The 16122-nt window shown below is 41.5% G+C and overlaps 1 protein-coding gene across 11 annotated transcripts in view; it reads left to right on the top strand.

The window, feature by feature from the left end:
• LOC100519853 (zinc finger protein 525-like) overlaps positions 1 to 16122 on the top strand; it is a 38519-nt gene that overhangs the window by 1761 nt on the left and 20636 nt on the right. For 8 of the 11 annotated variants that reach the window (XR_002346656.1, XR_002346657.1, XR_002346660.1 and 5 more), the window contains exons 2-3: positions 2671 to 2730; positions 4187 to 4313. Coding sequence is in view for 3 of the 11 variants with exons in the window: in XM_021101315.1 (XP_020956974.1) it covers positions 2716 to 2730; positions 4187 to 4313 (142 nt within the window). In the remaining 8 variants the exon portion in view is untranslated. Of the gene's footprint in view, positions 1 to 2645; positions 2731 to 4186; positions 4314 to 10081; positions 10236 to 16122 lie in introns of those variants that run through there. The other 3 variants (XR_002346662.1, XM_021101314.1, XM_021101313.1) reach the window with 3 other exon arrangements.

Consider the following 16122-nt stretch of genomic DNA (forward strand, 5'->3'; position numbering starts at 1 on the left):
CTTTCATCAGCCTTCATTTTCTAATCTCTGACCACTCTCTGAAACCTCCCCTCAAGACCCATTTATTCTCCATCTTCCTTACCCTACTCACAGGTACCCATTTGAAAGTGTTAAGGTTTAAAAGTCCCTGCAGTCTTAGTCCATAGCTCTTATAACAAGTAGTGTTGGTGGGTACGGAGATTGGCTTGGAAAGAACTGTGTAACTTAGTGCCTTTTGCTTGTCAATGAATATTTAGGCAGCTTTGATGAAACAGCAGCTTTTAGGTTAAATTATCAGTGCTTTTTTTTTTTCTAAGAGTTTTTGAGAGATTTTTGGTTTTGCTTAGGCATGTGTGAGTTCTCAGGCCAGGGATGGAACCTGTGCCATAGCAGTGACCTGACATGCAGCAGTGACAATGCTGGATCTTGGGCCACCAGGGAACTCAAGCTTTTGAAGTTTTATGAGATAGTCTTTCATTTTATTGTCAATGTGTTAAATGCCAGGTGCTGTGACATGTGCCTTCCATTCTTGAGAACTGAATCTCAGAAGTTAATTTGGCAAGGACATCTAGCTAGTTCAGTGGTCCGCTTGGATGCTGACCTAATTCTTGAGGTATTGCTACCTCTCAGAATGTGTTTTGTCTGTTCTCACTGACGAAAGTCACTAATGCTGGAGTGAATAAGCCCTTGTTTTTACCTTAAATGTTTTTTTTTGTATATGTCATCAAATATGAATAAATGTGAACCTATCAAATATGACAAATAGAAGGTACTTTGAGGTGGAACTAGAGGGAAGCATAGGATGCAGTGGGTGTATGAAGGGGCAGTAGGCAGTATAGTTGAGTGATACTTGTCTGTTGGCTTTCTAAATGAAGGTCTCAACCGAGTAGAAATCTTTAATTTTATAAAGTCCACAGTGTTCCTTGTTTTGCTTTCTGGTCTGCCTTTTTGTGTTGCATGTGAAAACTGAAAGGTCATGAGCACCATGTCCAAACCCAAGCTCATGTTGATTTTCTTCTGTATAGTATGATTTTAATAGTTTTGCCTTTACAGTTTGTCTATGAGTAATTGTGAGTGAATTGAGTGTAAGTTGTAAAGTTGTGCCTGTGTTCATTTCATGCCAAATGGTTGCCAAGGAATCATTCCTTAACTCTTTTTGGAGAAGTTGTTGGATATTGTCTCCATTTCCGTGTGCCTCAATGGAGGTGGAAGGGATTCAGCCATTTTGCCAGGAGGGGGCGCTGTGTCCAGCGACTCTGAGGAGGGGGCGTGGCCTATACTTCCCACAGAGGGGAGGTGGGGTCGGGGGTGGGGAGAGGGCAGGCCCTCCTCTGTGACCCAGGGTGCCTGCAGGGGCCTGGTTGGCAGGGCTCTGCTGGCAGCTAGGCAGAGTTGTGTGTACTCTGGCACTGCCTGGGCTTTAGCTGAGACCAGCCGGCCCCCCTCTCTGCTATCAAAGCTCTGTCTTTGGATTCTGGGGGTTTTGGCTTCAGGACATGGCGGGGGGGCTGTGTCTGCACAGATGGGAGCTGGGTTTCCAGAGGATCGAGGTGACCCTAGGAGGAGAACTGAGGAAACGTGGTGAGAAGCTTCCTGGGTGGGACTGACTGCTGAGGGTGTCTGTCTTCAGAGGACACAAGAGGGGCTCCATGTGGAAAACTGGGGTTTTGGCTGGATTTCTGTGTGGTAGAGACAGCTGTGGTAGGTAGAGGAGGCCAGGTTTCCCAGCACAGTTTTCAGTGGAGACTGTCCTTCCCCAAGGTCCTTGTCCCCTTGTCCAAAGTTAACTGACCCCCACCATGAGGGTTTAGTTCTGGCTCTCTGGTGTTCCTCTGGTCTGGGCACTTGTTTTTCTGCCAGTGCTTGTGTTGGTGACTGAAGCTTTGCAATATAGTGTGAAGTCAGGTTGTGAGATGCCTCCAGCTTGTTCACCTCTCTAAGGATCCCTTTGGCTCTTTTGGGTGCCACACAAAAAAATAGAAAGATTTGCTCTATAATGGAAACAGCTTCAAGCTCCTGGTCTCTGAAGGTGGAGGCTCCCTTACCTGCAAACAGGTGGTCATGCAGCAAACAATTTTGTGAATCCCTGTGGCCCTGGGAGGGAATGGGATGAAAAGGCCTAAGACTCATGGTAATTTTGGAAGAATTCTTAGAGCAAAACCTCATACAACCCTGATGTGATCCCATGACCAGTATTAAGAAATAGCATCACGTGTGTGTTCCCAGAGACCCTGTCTCTTGGTCCTAAGGAAGCATCAGTGTTGTTTTATTAAGAGCTCCAGATGATTCTATAGTGAGGCCAGGGACATGAGCATGTGAGCTCCTGCATTGTTTGTGGGAGTTCGGACCAAACTTTATCCCAAAGAGAGGCAACAGAGTCTGCTCCACAGGGGTTTGGAAGGGAAAAGTCAGTGCGGGCCCCTGTACCCTATGTGAACTGAATGTTGGGACATCTGTATGGGGATGAACACATATAGCCAACAAGGAACAAACTCACTTTGTTCTCCATGTTGGAAGTGATTGTTTCTGAATCTTTTCTGAGAGAGTTCTGAAAGGACTGGAGAGTTTGGCTTTTTCAGCATTTCAGAGTTGGTCTTGGAAGTACAGCTTGTGGGCATGGTGGGCACAGGGGAAAGAGCTTTTACCTTTGATGGTGTATTCTCAAGATGCTGATGTGATTCCTCAACACAGTATTGATGAGAAAGTGACCCAGAGCTGGAAGAAGAAGAGGAGGAAATGGCAGCTTCTCAGGTAACCGTCCTGTCCTAGATTAGAGTCTGTGTCTGCTTTTCCTCCTGAAATGCCATGAATTGAGAATGTAAGAATCATGAATTCTCTCCTTCTGATATTCTTGCCTAGTGAGGTTGTTCTCAAATACCTTTTTCTTGTACACTCAGGATAGTCATGATCAGCTGTTAAAAATACTCTCACTCTGCCCCAGAGCCTTTTCACCATTGTCTGCATCCAGGCTCCCTGTGGAGCATGAATTGTTACTGTGAATCATTACATTTCAAGTGTTGAGACATCAACATGGGAAGGCATTGGTATGCAAGATCCCATTGGAATGGGTTCCATGTTGGGGTTTGAGGGAAGCTGGTGCAAATGTAGTGATTATTTTACATCTGGATGCAGCATATTCTATTTGGAATAGGATTAAGAAAATGCACAGATTGGAGGTCCTGTTGTGGCTCACTGGTTAACGAATCTGACTAGGAACCATGAGGTTGCGGGTTCGATCCCTGCCCTTGCTCAGTGGGTTAAGGATCCAGCATTGCCATGTGCTATGGTGTAGGTCGCAGGCACGGCTCAGATCTGGCGTTGTTGTGGCATAGGCTGGCAGCTACAGCTCCGATTAGACCCCTACCCTGGGAACCTCCATATGCCTTGAGTGTGGCCCTAGAAAAGACAAAAATAATAATTAAAAAAGAAAGAAAGAAAATGAACAGATAAATAGGTGAGCTTAGTAGGCTTGAATCCCTCATAAAGCTCTGGAAAAAAAAAAAGTAGAAATTATTCTCCATGTTATTAAGAAAGGCTGACTCTTTTTTTTTTTTTTCTTTTTTTTTTTGTCTTTCTGCCTTTCCTGTGGCTGCTTCCATGGCATATGGAGGTTTCCCAGGCTAGGGGTCCATTCGGAGCTGTAGCTGCCGGCCTATGCCAGAGCCACAGCAACGCGGGATCTGAGCCGAATCTGTGACCTACACCACAGCTCACGGCAACGCCGGATCCTTAACCCACTGAGCAAGGGCAGGGATCGAACCCACAACCTCATGGTTCCTAGTCAGATTCGTTAACCACCATTCCACGATGGGAATCAGTTTTGATAGCCTCTCTAGTGTACTTACATACTCATTCAGAATTAAGAGGTCTATTTCTACCTCACTGTGGATTTTCCCTCTGAGAAATACACAGATGTTATCTAGTATAAACACTCAAAAATGCCTGTGTCTGTGGGAATATTAATCATCATTTTCTAATTACTGTTCTATGGAGGTTCACCTTGTTATAGCAGTTCTATGGATCCCTTGTCATCCCCTTTTCAGGGAGTTAGAAATATGGTAGAAAATAGTACTGTTTCAAATATGTATTATTGAATGTTTCAAGACATTAAAAAAATCAAAACCATTTCTTCTGACTTGCTGTTTTCATCCTGAGTCACATAATGAACTCACCTGTGGCCACATGGAATGTGCCCTTTTCATTTCAGGGACTGCTGACAATCGAGGATGTGGCCATCGATTTCTCTCCAGAGGAGTGGGAATGTTTGGACCTTCGTCAACGGGAATTGTACAGAGATGTGATGATAGAGATCTATAAGCACCTGGTCTCCTTGGGTGAGAACCTCTTCCTTCTAGAATTCCTTTTCTCCCCACTGGGTGTGGGATCCTCCATTTGCAGAATGTCTGCTGCCGTTTTCTTGATCGTATAATAGATTTTCATACCCCAACATTTTAGGAATAATTGAGAGTTTGTGGGTACAGTTACAAAGGCTTCATAATGATGCATCGTCATTCTAACTGAACTCCTACTTGAGGAAATCTGCATCCTTCACTTTAAATTATTTGCAGTTCTGGAAGGTCATATGTATAAGAGAGTGCTGCCTGCATCTTAAAATCAGTTTTGTATCCTTTACTTTTGACTCAGTAGTACTTAGGCGGGGAACAGAGGAACTGACTTTTACCTGTCACTTAGGGTCTTAAATGTGCTTTCAAAGGACAATATGTGGAGAAATTAATATCTAGAATGTTCTAACATTCCCAAATGCCATCTCTTTCACCTGAGTCCAATCCTAGATTGGATTTTGGTGAATCTCCAGGAAAACTTATGTTTTCCTTTCAAATGAACAGAATATGTTATCTATAAGCCAGACCTGGTTCCCTTGTTGGAGCAAAAAAAGATCCTTGGGATGTGAAGGGAATGGAGACAATAGCCATACAGCTAGGTATGTGTGCATGGATGAAGCAGATGGCAGAGGAAGAACCTTACAGTATGCTTTGGGAAGATCTGCTTCAATGGCACTGTTTTTTGAGAAACACAGGTTTATTTTTTGTTGCTGTCTTAGAGTGACATCTGCTGCCTAAATCTTGTGTTCCTTAAACCTCCATGTGTTCTCCTTTACCATTAAAGATTCTCTCTCTCATCCACATGGAGAGCCAGAATCCTGGTCTTGACCTGTGAGGACCTGTATGTCCTGCTGTTCTTTTTTTTTTTTTTTTTTTTTTTTTGTCTTTTTAGGGCTGCACCCAGGGCATGTGGTGGTTCCCATGCTATGGGTTGAATCAGAGGTGTAGCTGCCACAGCCACAGCAACAAGGGATCCAAGCCTGGTCCAAGACCTACACCACAGCCCACAGCAATGCCAGATCCTTAGCCCACTGAGTGAGGTGAGGGATTGAACCCATGTCCTGTCCTCATGGATACTGGTCAGATTCATTTCCTCTGAGCCACAATGGGAAGTCTTACCTGGCTGTTTTTCCATGTATTTTGAGTTCTAGGAAAGGCTGTGCACATTTCTAAGTAACCTTTTTTTTTTCCCCATCTTTTTAGTGCCTCATCTCCAGCATATGGAGGTTCCCAGGCGAGGGGTCTAATCGGAGCTGTTGCTACTGGCCTATGCCACAGCCACAGCCACACCAGATCCGAGCCACGTCTGCAACCCACACCACAGCTCCCGGCACTGCCAAATCCTTAACCCACTGAGCGAGGCCAGGGATCAAACCTGCAACCTCATTGTTCCCAGTCAAATCTGTTTCCGCTGTTGTATGGCAGGAACTCCTCTAAGTAACTCTTTGTTAAGCTTTTCTTTCAAGTTCTGTTTCTTCATCTAATCAGAAGTGAGTGAGGAGGGTTGTGGAAACACTGGAATTTGGTGCCAAAATTCCAGGAGCAGTGGGGACAGATAGTATATGCTTTCTGCTTTTAAATGTCCAATCCCAAGGAAACTTCAAAAATGACCCTAGAAGGTTCAGACTAAATAACTTTATCAAAGCATAATGCACCTTCCTAAATGTAGCCCTCAAATACACTTAATTATATCCTTTTTTGGTAGGAAAAAACATTCAGCATTATTATAGTTGTATGTAAAATTGTTTTTAAGAATTTTAATTTCAAATGCATTTTTAATATTCCACATTCATTCCCTCCTCTTCCAATGATTTCTTGTTTTGATATCATATTTGTCTGTGGATGAATCCCTATTTTTATTTTATGTTTGCCTTTACTGGTGAGCTTTCTCATTGATCAAGAAGTTTCTACTTTTGGGTTTTCTTGCTTTTCACCTAAGAAGTTCCTTTAGCATTTGCTGTAAAGCTGGCTTGGTGGTGCTGAATTCTTTGAGCTTTTGCTTGTCTGTAATGTTTTGAGTTTCTTTGTTAAATATGAATGAGAGCCTTGCTGGGTAGAGTAATCTTGTTTAAAGGTTTTTCACTTTCATCAGTATGACTATATCTTGCCATGGCCTATAGAGTTTCTGTTGAAAAATCAGCTAATAACTTTATGGGAATTACCTTTTGTGCTATTTATTGCTTTTCTCTTGTGGCTTTTACTGTTTTTCCCCAGTATTTAAATTTTGTCAATTGGATTAATATGTGTCTTGATGTGATTCTCCTTGAGTTTATCATGTATGGTGCTTTCTGTGCTTGCTCTACTTAACTGAGTGTTTCCTTTCCCCTATTAGGGAAGTTTACAGCTATAATCTCTTCACATATTTTCTCAGGCCCTTTCTTTTGTCCTGGATCCCTGTGATGTGAATGTTGGTACATTTAGTGTTGTGTCATAGACAATCCTCATTTCTTTTTATTCTTTTCCATGGCATTGATTTCCACTCCTCTGTCTTCCACCTCACTAATTCATCTCTGCCTCAGCTATTGTGCTATTGATTCCTTCTAGTGTAGTTTTCCTTTTGGTTATTGTATTATTCATTTTTGTTTGTTGTTCCTTAAATATTCTATCTTTTTCTGTTAAACATTTTTTGTAACTTCTTGATCTGTGTATCCATTCTTTTCCTGAGATATTAGATCATTCTAACTATCATTATTCTTTTATAGGTTGGTTGCCTAGTTCCCCTCATTGAATTGGTTTTGCAGTTTTTATCTTGTTACTTTGAAGCATATTTCTTGGTTGTTTCATTTTGTGTAATTTTCTCTGCTGTGGCCTTCTTTCCACAGACTGCGGGGATTGAATTCCTCTGGTTTTTGGTGTCTGCCTTCTTTCTGGTGGGTGAGTTGGGCCCAGCAGCTCATGCAGGCTTCCTGGTTGGAGGAACTGGTACCGTCCCACTGGTGGTTAGAACTGGGTTTTGCCCCCCTGGTGGTCAGGGCTGTGACCTGTGACCTGTGATTGGTGGCTGTCAATTCATTATGATTTTAGGCAGCCTGTCAGCTCTCCACAGCATATTATTGCTTTTATCCTCTTGATAGGCAGTGTACTTGAGATTGTATTGACCTGACTGAGCAAAGCTTTCTGTGTGCTCTTTTTTTTTTTTTTTCACTGCCCTGTCTGCTCCCTGTTGTTGGAGTAGGAACTGTTTCAGAACTGTGAATCTGATCTGCAGTGTGAGGTAGGGGGGTTTGCAGCAGTCCACCTGAGAAAAGAGCCACTGAGTAATCCTCTGCTTGAGCTGTTCACTGTGAATCCGCCCTGTTGTGTCACCTTTTCCTCATTGTGTGTGTACCCAGAGGACACTGTTGGCACTGTTCTAGAACCTGCCTCAATCATGGGTATGTCAGTTATAGGGGCAAGGGTGCTGCCTGGTCTCATTAGGTGCAGGGGCAGCAGCACCGTAAAAATCGCCTGGAGAGTCAAGAGCAGTGGTTGGTGCTTCAGCAGTGGTGGTGGGCCATACAAGTTCTCAGGGAGTCAGAGGCAGTTACAGGCCCCCTGAGAGTGGCAGCACTGGGAGTGGAGCTGTGTGCACTCCTGGGGAAGGGCCAGAGGGGTTGGTGCCTGATCACAGTTTTGGGCATGTGGGGGTGGTGGCAGCAGTGACCATCGCTTGCTCAGGAGTACCTCATTGCAGGTCTGCTCCAACCCCTGGAGACAGAGATGACAGTGGTGGCATCACCAGCCCCCAGAGCTCAAGCATGTGGTGTCCTGTGGCTTGAGAGCCTGTGTATGGAGAAAGAAGCACCTCTGGTTTTCCTACCCCTGCCTTCTCTTCTTGCCCTCCAACAAAGGCACCAGTCCTCTCTGTCAGGCCCAGGCTTTTTCCTGATCTCCTTCGATTATGATGCTTTCTACCCTAGCTATCTCAGTTTGACGCCTCACAACCAACCCCTCGTTTCTCTAGGATCTGACCTTGGAAGCTTTAGTCTCAGCACCCTGCTCTGGCTCACCTCGGAGGCTCAGCAAATCTGGCTGTGGTGTGCTGGGTAATAGTACCAAGGAACCTTGTAGGTATTCTCCATTTGCCCTCTATAAACTGGTTGCTACAGTTTCCTGAGACTCTGAAGCTCCTTCTCTGTCCCAGCTGGTCTCTTGCAGTGAGGGGCCTTGCCTGTGTGCAGAAAACTTTCCTCTTTCACAGCTCTCCCCAACACTCAGGGGCTCTACTCCCATCCTGAGGCTTTTCTCTCTCTCTTTTTCTTTTTTCATACCCAGGTTTGTGGAGATTTTCTTATCCTTTGGGAAAGCTGAGATCTTCTGATAGCATTCAGTAGATGTTCTCTGATCACTGTGGAGATAATTGTCATGTATTTTGATATATTTGTCAGAGAAAGCGTGTTCCATGTCCTGCTTCTTCACCTTGTTGCCCCTGACCTCCAGCTTTCCAGTTTTGAATCAGGCAGCTTATTTTATTTTTTCCTCATATGTAGGCAACCACTTCGTATGTATCAAAACCTCATTTATCAAGATGGAATTTCTTAGTATCTCTGCTGTATAACATCCACTTTCTCCTCTCCAGAGGTAGAACAGCCAGGTATCCTCATTCCACGGAAATGGCGATCATAAGTTGTGCCTATGCAACCATGTCTTTTATAGTCTCTTGGAATCACTGTTTAAAATTTCATGTTGAGCTTTTATATTTCCCTACTGGCCTCCATGATGATGGGTAGATTATAAGACATGTTAAAAATTTAATTTTATCAGCATTTAGCAAAGGGATACCCTTCCTTTCCTCTGCTTCCCCGAGAGAAGACTAGCAAATGTTTATTATTTTTTAACATGGTTTGCTTTGCTTTGCTTTGCTTTGCTTTGCAAAGGCCTGTAAGTGTGATTAGATCTCTCTCTCTTTGTCTCTCTGTTTTTTTTTGTTGTTGTTTTGTTTTGTTTTTGGCTTTTGTTTTTATTTCTATTTCCTTGGAAGACTGACATAAGAAAACATTATATGCTGCAGCTTTGCAAATTCATTGATGAGTTCTGGTAGTTTTCCGGTAGTGTCTTTAGGGTTTTCTACGTACAGTTTGTTTGCCATCTGCAAACAGTGACACTTTTACTTCTTTTACTTTTTTCTTTTTCTTTTTTTTTGTTTTATCTTTTTGCCTTTTTTTAGGGCCACTCCTGTGACATATGGAGGTTCCCCGGCTAGGGGTCGAATCAGAGCTGTAGCCACTGGCCTACACCAGAGCCACAGCAACACGGGATCTGAGCCACATCTGTGACCTACACCACAGTTCACGGCAACGCTGGATCCTTAACCCACTGAGCAAGGCCAGGAACCGAACCTGCAACCTCATGGTTCCTAGTCGAATTTGTTAACCACTGCGCCACGATGGAAACTCCTTTACTTCTTTTTCAATTCGGATTCCTTTCATTTCTTTTTCTTTTCTGATTGCCACTGCTAGGACCTCCAAAACTATGTTGAACAGTAGTGGTAAAGACATCCTGTCGTCTTCCTGATCTTAGTGGAAATGCTTTCAGTATATCACCATTGAGAGTGGTGTTAGCCTTGGGTTTGTCATATATATCTGTTACTATATTGAGTTAGGATCCCTATATGTCCACTTTCTGGAGTGTTTTTATCAGAAATGAGTGTTGGGGAGTTGCAGTGAGGGGCCTTGCCTGTGTGCAGAAAACTTTCCTCTTTCACAGCTCTCCCCAACACCCAGGGGATCTACTCCCATCCTGAGGCTTTTCTCTCTCTCTTTCTCTTTTTTCATACCCAGGTTTGTGGAGATTTTCTTACCCTTTGGGAAAGCTGAGATCTTCTGAAAGCATTGTTGTGGCTGTGGCGTAGGCCGGTGGCTACAGCTCTGATTAGACCCCTAGCTTGGGAACCTCCATATGCCGTGAGAGTGGCCCTAGAAAAGGCAAAAACACACAAAAAAAAAAAAAAAAAAAAGAAATGAGTGTTGGATTTCGTCAAAAGCTTTCTCTGGATCTATTGAGATGATCATAGAGTGTTTATTTTTCAGTTTGGTGATGTGGTGTATCACACTGATTTGTGGATATTATTCTTGATATATCACACTTGATCATGGTGTATAATCCTTGAAATATATATGGATGTGGTTTGCCAATATTTTGTTGAGGATTTTCACATCTATGTTCATCAGTGATATTGGACTGTAATTTTTTGTGTGTGTGGAAAATCATCTTTTCTATTTCATCATGATTCAGTCTTGGTCAGTTGTATTTTGGTAAGAATTTCTTACAAATTTGTCCCTTGCTTCTAGGTTGTCCATTTTATTTGTACTTGCTCATAGTGTTCTCTTATTACCCCTTTTATTTCTGTGGTGTCAGTAGAAACTTCTCCTTTTACATTACTAATTTTATTGATTGAACCCTCTCCCTTTTCTTGATGAGCCCGGCTAAAGGTTTATCAATTTTGTTTATCCTTCCAAAGAACCACCTTTTGGTTTTAAGAACTGCTTTAACTGTGTCCCAGTAGGTTATGGATTATTGTATCTTCATTGTCATTTGTCTCTGAGTATCTTTTGAATTTCCTCAGTGGTTCATTGGTTGTTCATTAGCACCTAGAAATCAATTGCATTTCTATGTATTAACAATGAAATATCAGAAGGAGGAATTAGGGAAACCATCCCATTTATCACTGCACCGAAAGAATAAAATACCTAGGAATATACTTAACTAAAGAGACGAAAGAACTTTATTCTGAAAACTATAAGACACTGTTGAAAAGAAACATAGATGATACAAACAGAAGGAAAGATACACCATGCTCTTGGATTGGAAGAATCAGTAGTATCAAAATGACTGTACTACCCAAGGCAGTCTAGAGATTCAATGCAATCCTCATCAAATTACCAAGAACACTCTTCATGGAAGAGAACAAAATATTTTAAAATGTGTATGAAAACACAAAAGACCTCAAACTGCCGAAGTAATATTGAAAAAGAAAAAGATGGAAATGGACGAATCAAGTTCCCAGACTTCCAACTATATTACAAAGCTGCTGTTACCATAACAGTATGGTACTTGCACCAAAACAGAAATATGCTTCAATGCAATGGGGTAAAAGCCCAGAAATAAACCCAAGCACCTATGGTCAACAAATCTGTGACAAAGGAGGCAAGAACATAAAGTGGAATAAAGACAGTCTTCTATAACTGGTGCTAGGACAACTGGACAGCTACATGGAAAAGAATGAAATTAAAACACCATCTAAAACCATATACAAAAATAAACTCAATGTATTAAAGACCTACAGATAAGGCCAGATACTATAAAAGTCCTAAACGAAGACAGGCAGAGCACTCTTTGCTCTTTGACATTAATCACAGCAACATCTTGTCTGATTCATCTCCTAGAGTAAGGTCAATAAAAACAAAATAGAACAGTGGGACCTAATTAAACTCAAAAGCTTTTGCATAGCAAAGAAACCATTTAAAAAGGAAAAGACAGACCACAGCATAGGAGAAAATTTTTGCAAACGATGCAAGAGATGAGGGCCTAACTTTCCAAATAGACAAACAACTCATAAACTCAACAACAGAAAGAAACAACTGAATTGAAAAATGGGCCTAAGTAGACATTTCTGCAGTGAAAACATATGGTTAGCCAGTAGACCTGTGAAAAAATGCTCAACATCACTGATTAGTGGCGAAATGTAAATCCAAACCACAGTGAGGTACCACCTCACACTAGTCAGAATGGCCATCATTAACAAACCTACAAGTAGCGAATGCTGGAGATGGTGTGGAGAAAATGGCCTTTTTTTAGGGCCGCCTGCAGCATATGGAGGTTCCCAGGCTGGGGGTTGAATCAGAGTTGTAGCTGCCCGTCTATACCACAGCCACAGCAACACCAGATCTGAGCTGCGTCTGTGACCTACACCACTGCTCACAACAAAGCCAGATCCTTAACCTGCTGAGGCCAGGGATCGAACCTGCAACCTCATGGTTCCTAGTTGGATTCATTTCCGCTGTGCCATGGCAGGAACTCCCAGAAAATGAAACCCTCCTTCACTGTTGGTTGGAATGGACACTGATATAACCATTATGGAAAAAAGTACAGAAGTTCCTCAGAAAACTATATATAGAATGACTTTATGATCCAGCAATACCACTCTTGGGCATATATCCAGACAAAACTTTCATTGAAAAAGATACATCCACTCCTATGTTAATTGCAACACTATTCGCAATATATAAGACATAGAAACAACCTAAATGTCCATCGACAGATGAATATGTCAGAAAGAAATTGTACATATATGTGTTAGAATACTACACAGCCATAAAAAGGACAAGATAATGCCATTTGCAGCCACATGGATGCAACTAGAGATTCTGAGACTAAGTGAAGTAAGTCAGAGAAAGACAAATACCATATGGCATGTAAGTATGTGGAATCTAAAATATGGCACAGATGATCCTGTCTGTAGCGCAGAAACAGATAATGGACGTGGAGAGCAGACTTGTGGTTTTCAGGGGGTGGTGGGAAGGAGTGGGACAGATGAGTTTGGGGTTGGCAGATGCAGTCTGTTACAGTTGGAATGAATGGGTGATGGGGTCTTACAGTACAGTGTGGGGAACTGTGCCTAGTCCCTTGGGTTAGAACATGATGAAAGATAATATGAAAAAGAATAAATGTACATACATGTGTGACTGGGTCACTTTGCTCTACAGCAGAAATCGAAGGAACATTGTGAATCCACTATACATGAATAATAAAAAATTGTATGATTCATGTCAAAGAATATAATTTCTTCTAGGAGTCTGATGATGTATTTTATTGCATTTAAGGCTTTAAGCCATTTTGAGTTTATTTTTGTGCATGGTGTGAGGATGTCTTTTAATCTCATTGATTTACATGCAGCAGCCCAACTTTCACAGCTCTCCTTGCTGAAGATACATGCTTTCCCCATTATATATTTTTGCCTTGTCAAAGAATCATTGACCATAGGTGTGTAGGTGTCCTATTGATCTGTACATCTGTTTATGTGCCCACACTATTTTGATGACTGTAGTTTTGTTATTTTCTGAAGCCTGTGAGGGTTCTGCCTCCTGATTTATTATTTTCCCTCAGGATTGTTTTGGCAATCCAGGGACTTTTATGATCCCCTTTAAATTTTAGAATTATCTGTTTTAGTTCCATGAAAATGTCATGGGTAATTCAACAGTGATCGCATTAAATCTATAGATTGCTTTGGTTTGCTTTCCCATTTATTTATTTATTTCTATTTATTTATTTATTTTTATTTATTTGTTTTTTCAGGGCCACACCCATGGCATATGGAGGTTCCCAGGCTAGGGGTCTAATCGGAGCTACAGCTGCCAGCCTACACCACAGCCACAGCAATGTGGGATCCAAGCTGTGTCTGCAACCTACACCATAGCTCACAGTAACGCCAGATACTTAACCCACTGAGCGAAGCCAGGATCAAAGCCACATCCTCATGGGTACTAGTCGGGTTCGTTAACCACTGAGCCACAATGGGAACTCCTTTCTTTATTATTTATTTATTTATTTATTTATTTACTTGCTTTTTAGGGACAGAACCCAGGGCATATGAAAGTTCCCAGGCTAGGTATCAAATTGGAGCTACAGCTGCTGGCCTACACCACAGCCCCAGCAACACGGGATCTAAGCCGTGTCTGCAACCTACACCAGAGCTCACTGCAGCAGCGGATACGTTAACCCCTGAGCGAGGCCAGGGATCAAACCTGCAACCTCATGGTTCCTGGTTGGTTCCATTGTGCCACAACACGAACTTATGTTTTCCCATTTTAACATAATGAATTCTTTTTTTTTTTTTTTTTTTTTCTTTTTAGAGCTGCACCTGCTACATATGGAGGTTCCCAGGCTAGGGGTCGAATTGGAGCTATAGCTGCCAGCCTAAGCTGGAGCCACAGCAGCACCAGATCCGAGCTGTGTCTGTGACCTACACCACAGCTCACAGCAACGCCGAATCCTTAACCCGCTGGATGAGGCCAGAGATCGAACCCACAACCTCATGGTTCCTAGTTGAATTGGTTTCCACTGTGCCATAACGGGAATTCCTTTTCCAATTTTGATACTTTTATTTCTTTGTCTTTGTTTGCTGTGCTGAGGAATTCCAATACCATGTTGAGGAAAATAGGTGAGATTGGAGATCTTTGTCTTATACCCTATTAGGTGGGAAGGCTTTTAGTTTTTCACTGTTGCATATTGTATTGGCTGTGAGGTTGTCCTAGCTAACTTCTATTATGTTCTGTTCCTCTATACCCATGTGGTAAAAGAGTTTCACATGAGAGTTTTTTGAATTTTATCCAGTGCTTTTTCTGCATCTAACTGGATGGCCATATGGTTTTTGTCTTTACTTATGTGTTGTATGTATCTCATTCATTGCTTTGTGTATGTTAAACTATGCTTGTGAAGTTGAGATGAGTCCCTCTTGGTTGCGGTATATGATCTTTTTTATGTGCTGTTGGATTCTATTTACTAGTAGTTTGTGCAGAACTTTTGTATCTATTCATCAAAGATATTGACCTGTGATTTTTTTTTTCTCTGTGGTATCATAGACTGGTTTTGGTATCAAGGTGATGGTGAGTTTATAGACTGTCTTTGGGAGTGATTCCTCCTTGTCAATTTTTTGGAAGCATTTGAGAAATATTAGTGTAAGTTCTTCTCTGTATGTTTGGTAGAATTCTTTTGTGAAGGCATCTGGTTCTGCACTTTTGTTTGTAGGGGTCAAATTGGAGCTGCAGCTGCCAGCCTATATATACACCACAGTAACAGCCATGCAGGATCTAAGCTGCATATGCCCTCTAATCTGTTGCTTGTGACACTGTCAGTTCTTTAACTCACTGATCAAAGCCAGGGATCAAACCCACATCCTCATGGACACTATATCAGGTTCTTAATCCACAGATCCACCATGAGAACTCCTATTTTTTAAATCTGTTTTAGTTATTTCCTTTCTGATCCTCATTATTTCCTTTGACGACTTTAGGTTTTGTTTGTTTTTCTAATTCATTTGGGTGGGAGGTTAGCTTGCTTACTTGATAATTTCCCTGTTTTTTGCGATAGACCTGCATTGCTCTAAACTTCCCTTTAAGATGAACCTACTTCTTTAGTCTACTGAGCTTTTGCTTTCATATCCAAGAAATTATTGTGCAATCAAATTCCATAAATATGAGAGCTTTTATCTCTGCTCTCCATGCTGATGCACTATTCTCTTCCTTTCTGCGTGTTGTATTTAGTGATACCTCTGTTTACTTTGTCTTTGTAGTAGGTTTTAAAATCAGGAAATGTCATGCCTCCAACTCTCCACTTTCTTTCCCAGGATATTTAGGATATTTAGTGTTTTTTGATATTTAAGATACATTTTAGAAGGAGCTTTTATATTTTCGTCAAAATTGTTTGGATTTTTGAAAGAGTTTGCTTTGAATCTATTGATCAACTTGGGTAGTGTTGAAAATTAATGTTAACTATTCCCATTCAGGAACATAGAATACGTGTTCATTTTTTAAAATGTTTTCTATGTTGTTTTCCATCAACATTTTATGATCTTCATCATAAAAATGTTTCACTACCTTTATTAAAACTTACTATTTTATTCTCTTTGATTCTAATATGGAAGAAAATATATTTTCATAATGTTTTTGATTATTTCTGTTAGTATATACAAACCAATTTTTCTTTTATTCTTCATTTTGTATTTTTTTAAAATAATTTCTGTGTTTATTTTTTATTTTTTTTAATGTGAATGTCCCTGTCACATTTGAACAGAGATCATTACTCCACATTTTCTGGTTTCAGT

Source organism: Sus scrofa, chromosome 8, assembly GCF_000003025.6.
Source record: "Sus scrofa isolate TJ Tabasco breed Duroc chromosome 8, Sscrofa11.1, whole genome shotgun sequence".
Lineage (NCBI taxonomy): Eukaryota > Metazoa > Chordata > Mammalia > Artiodactyla > Suidae > Sus > Sus scrofa.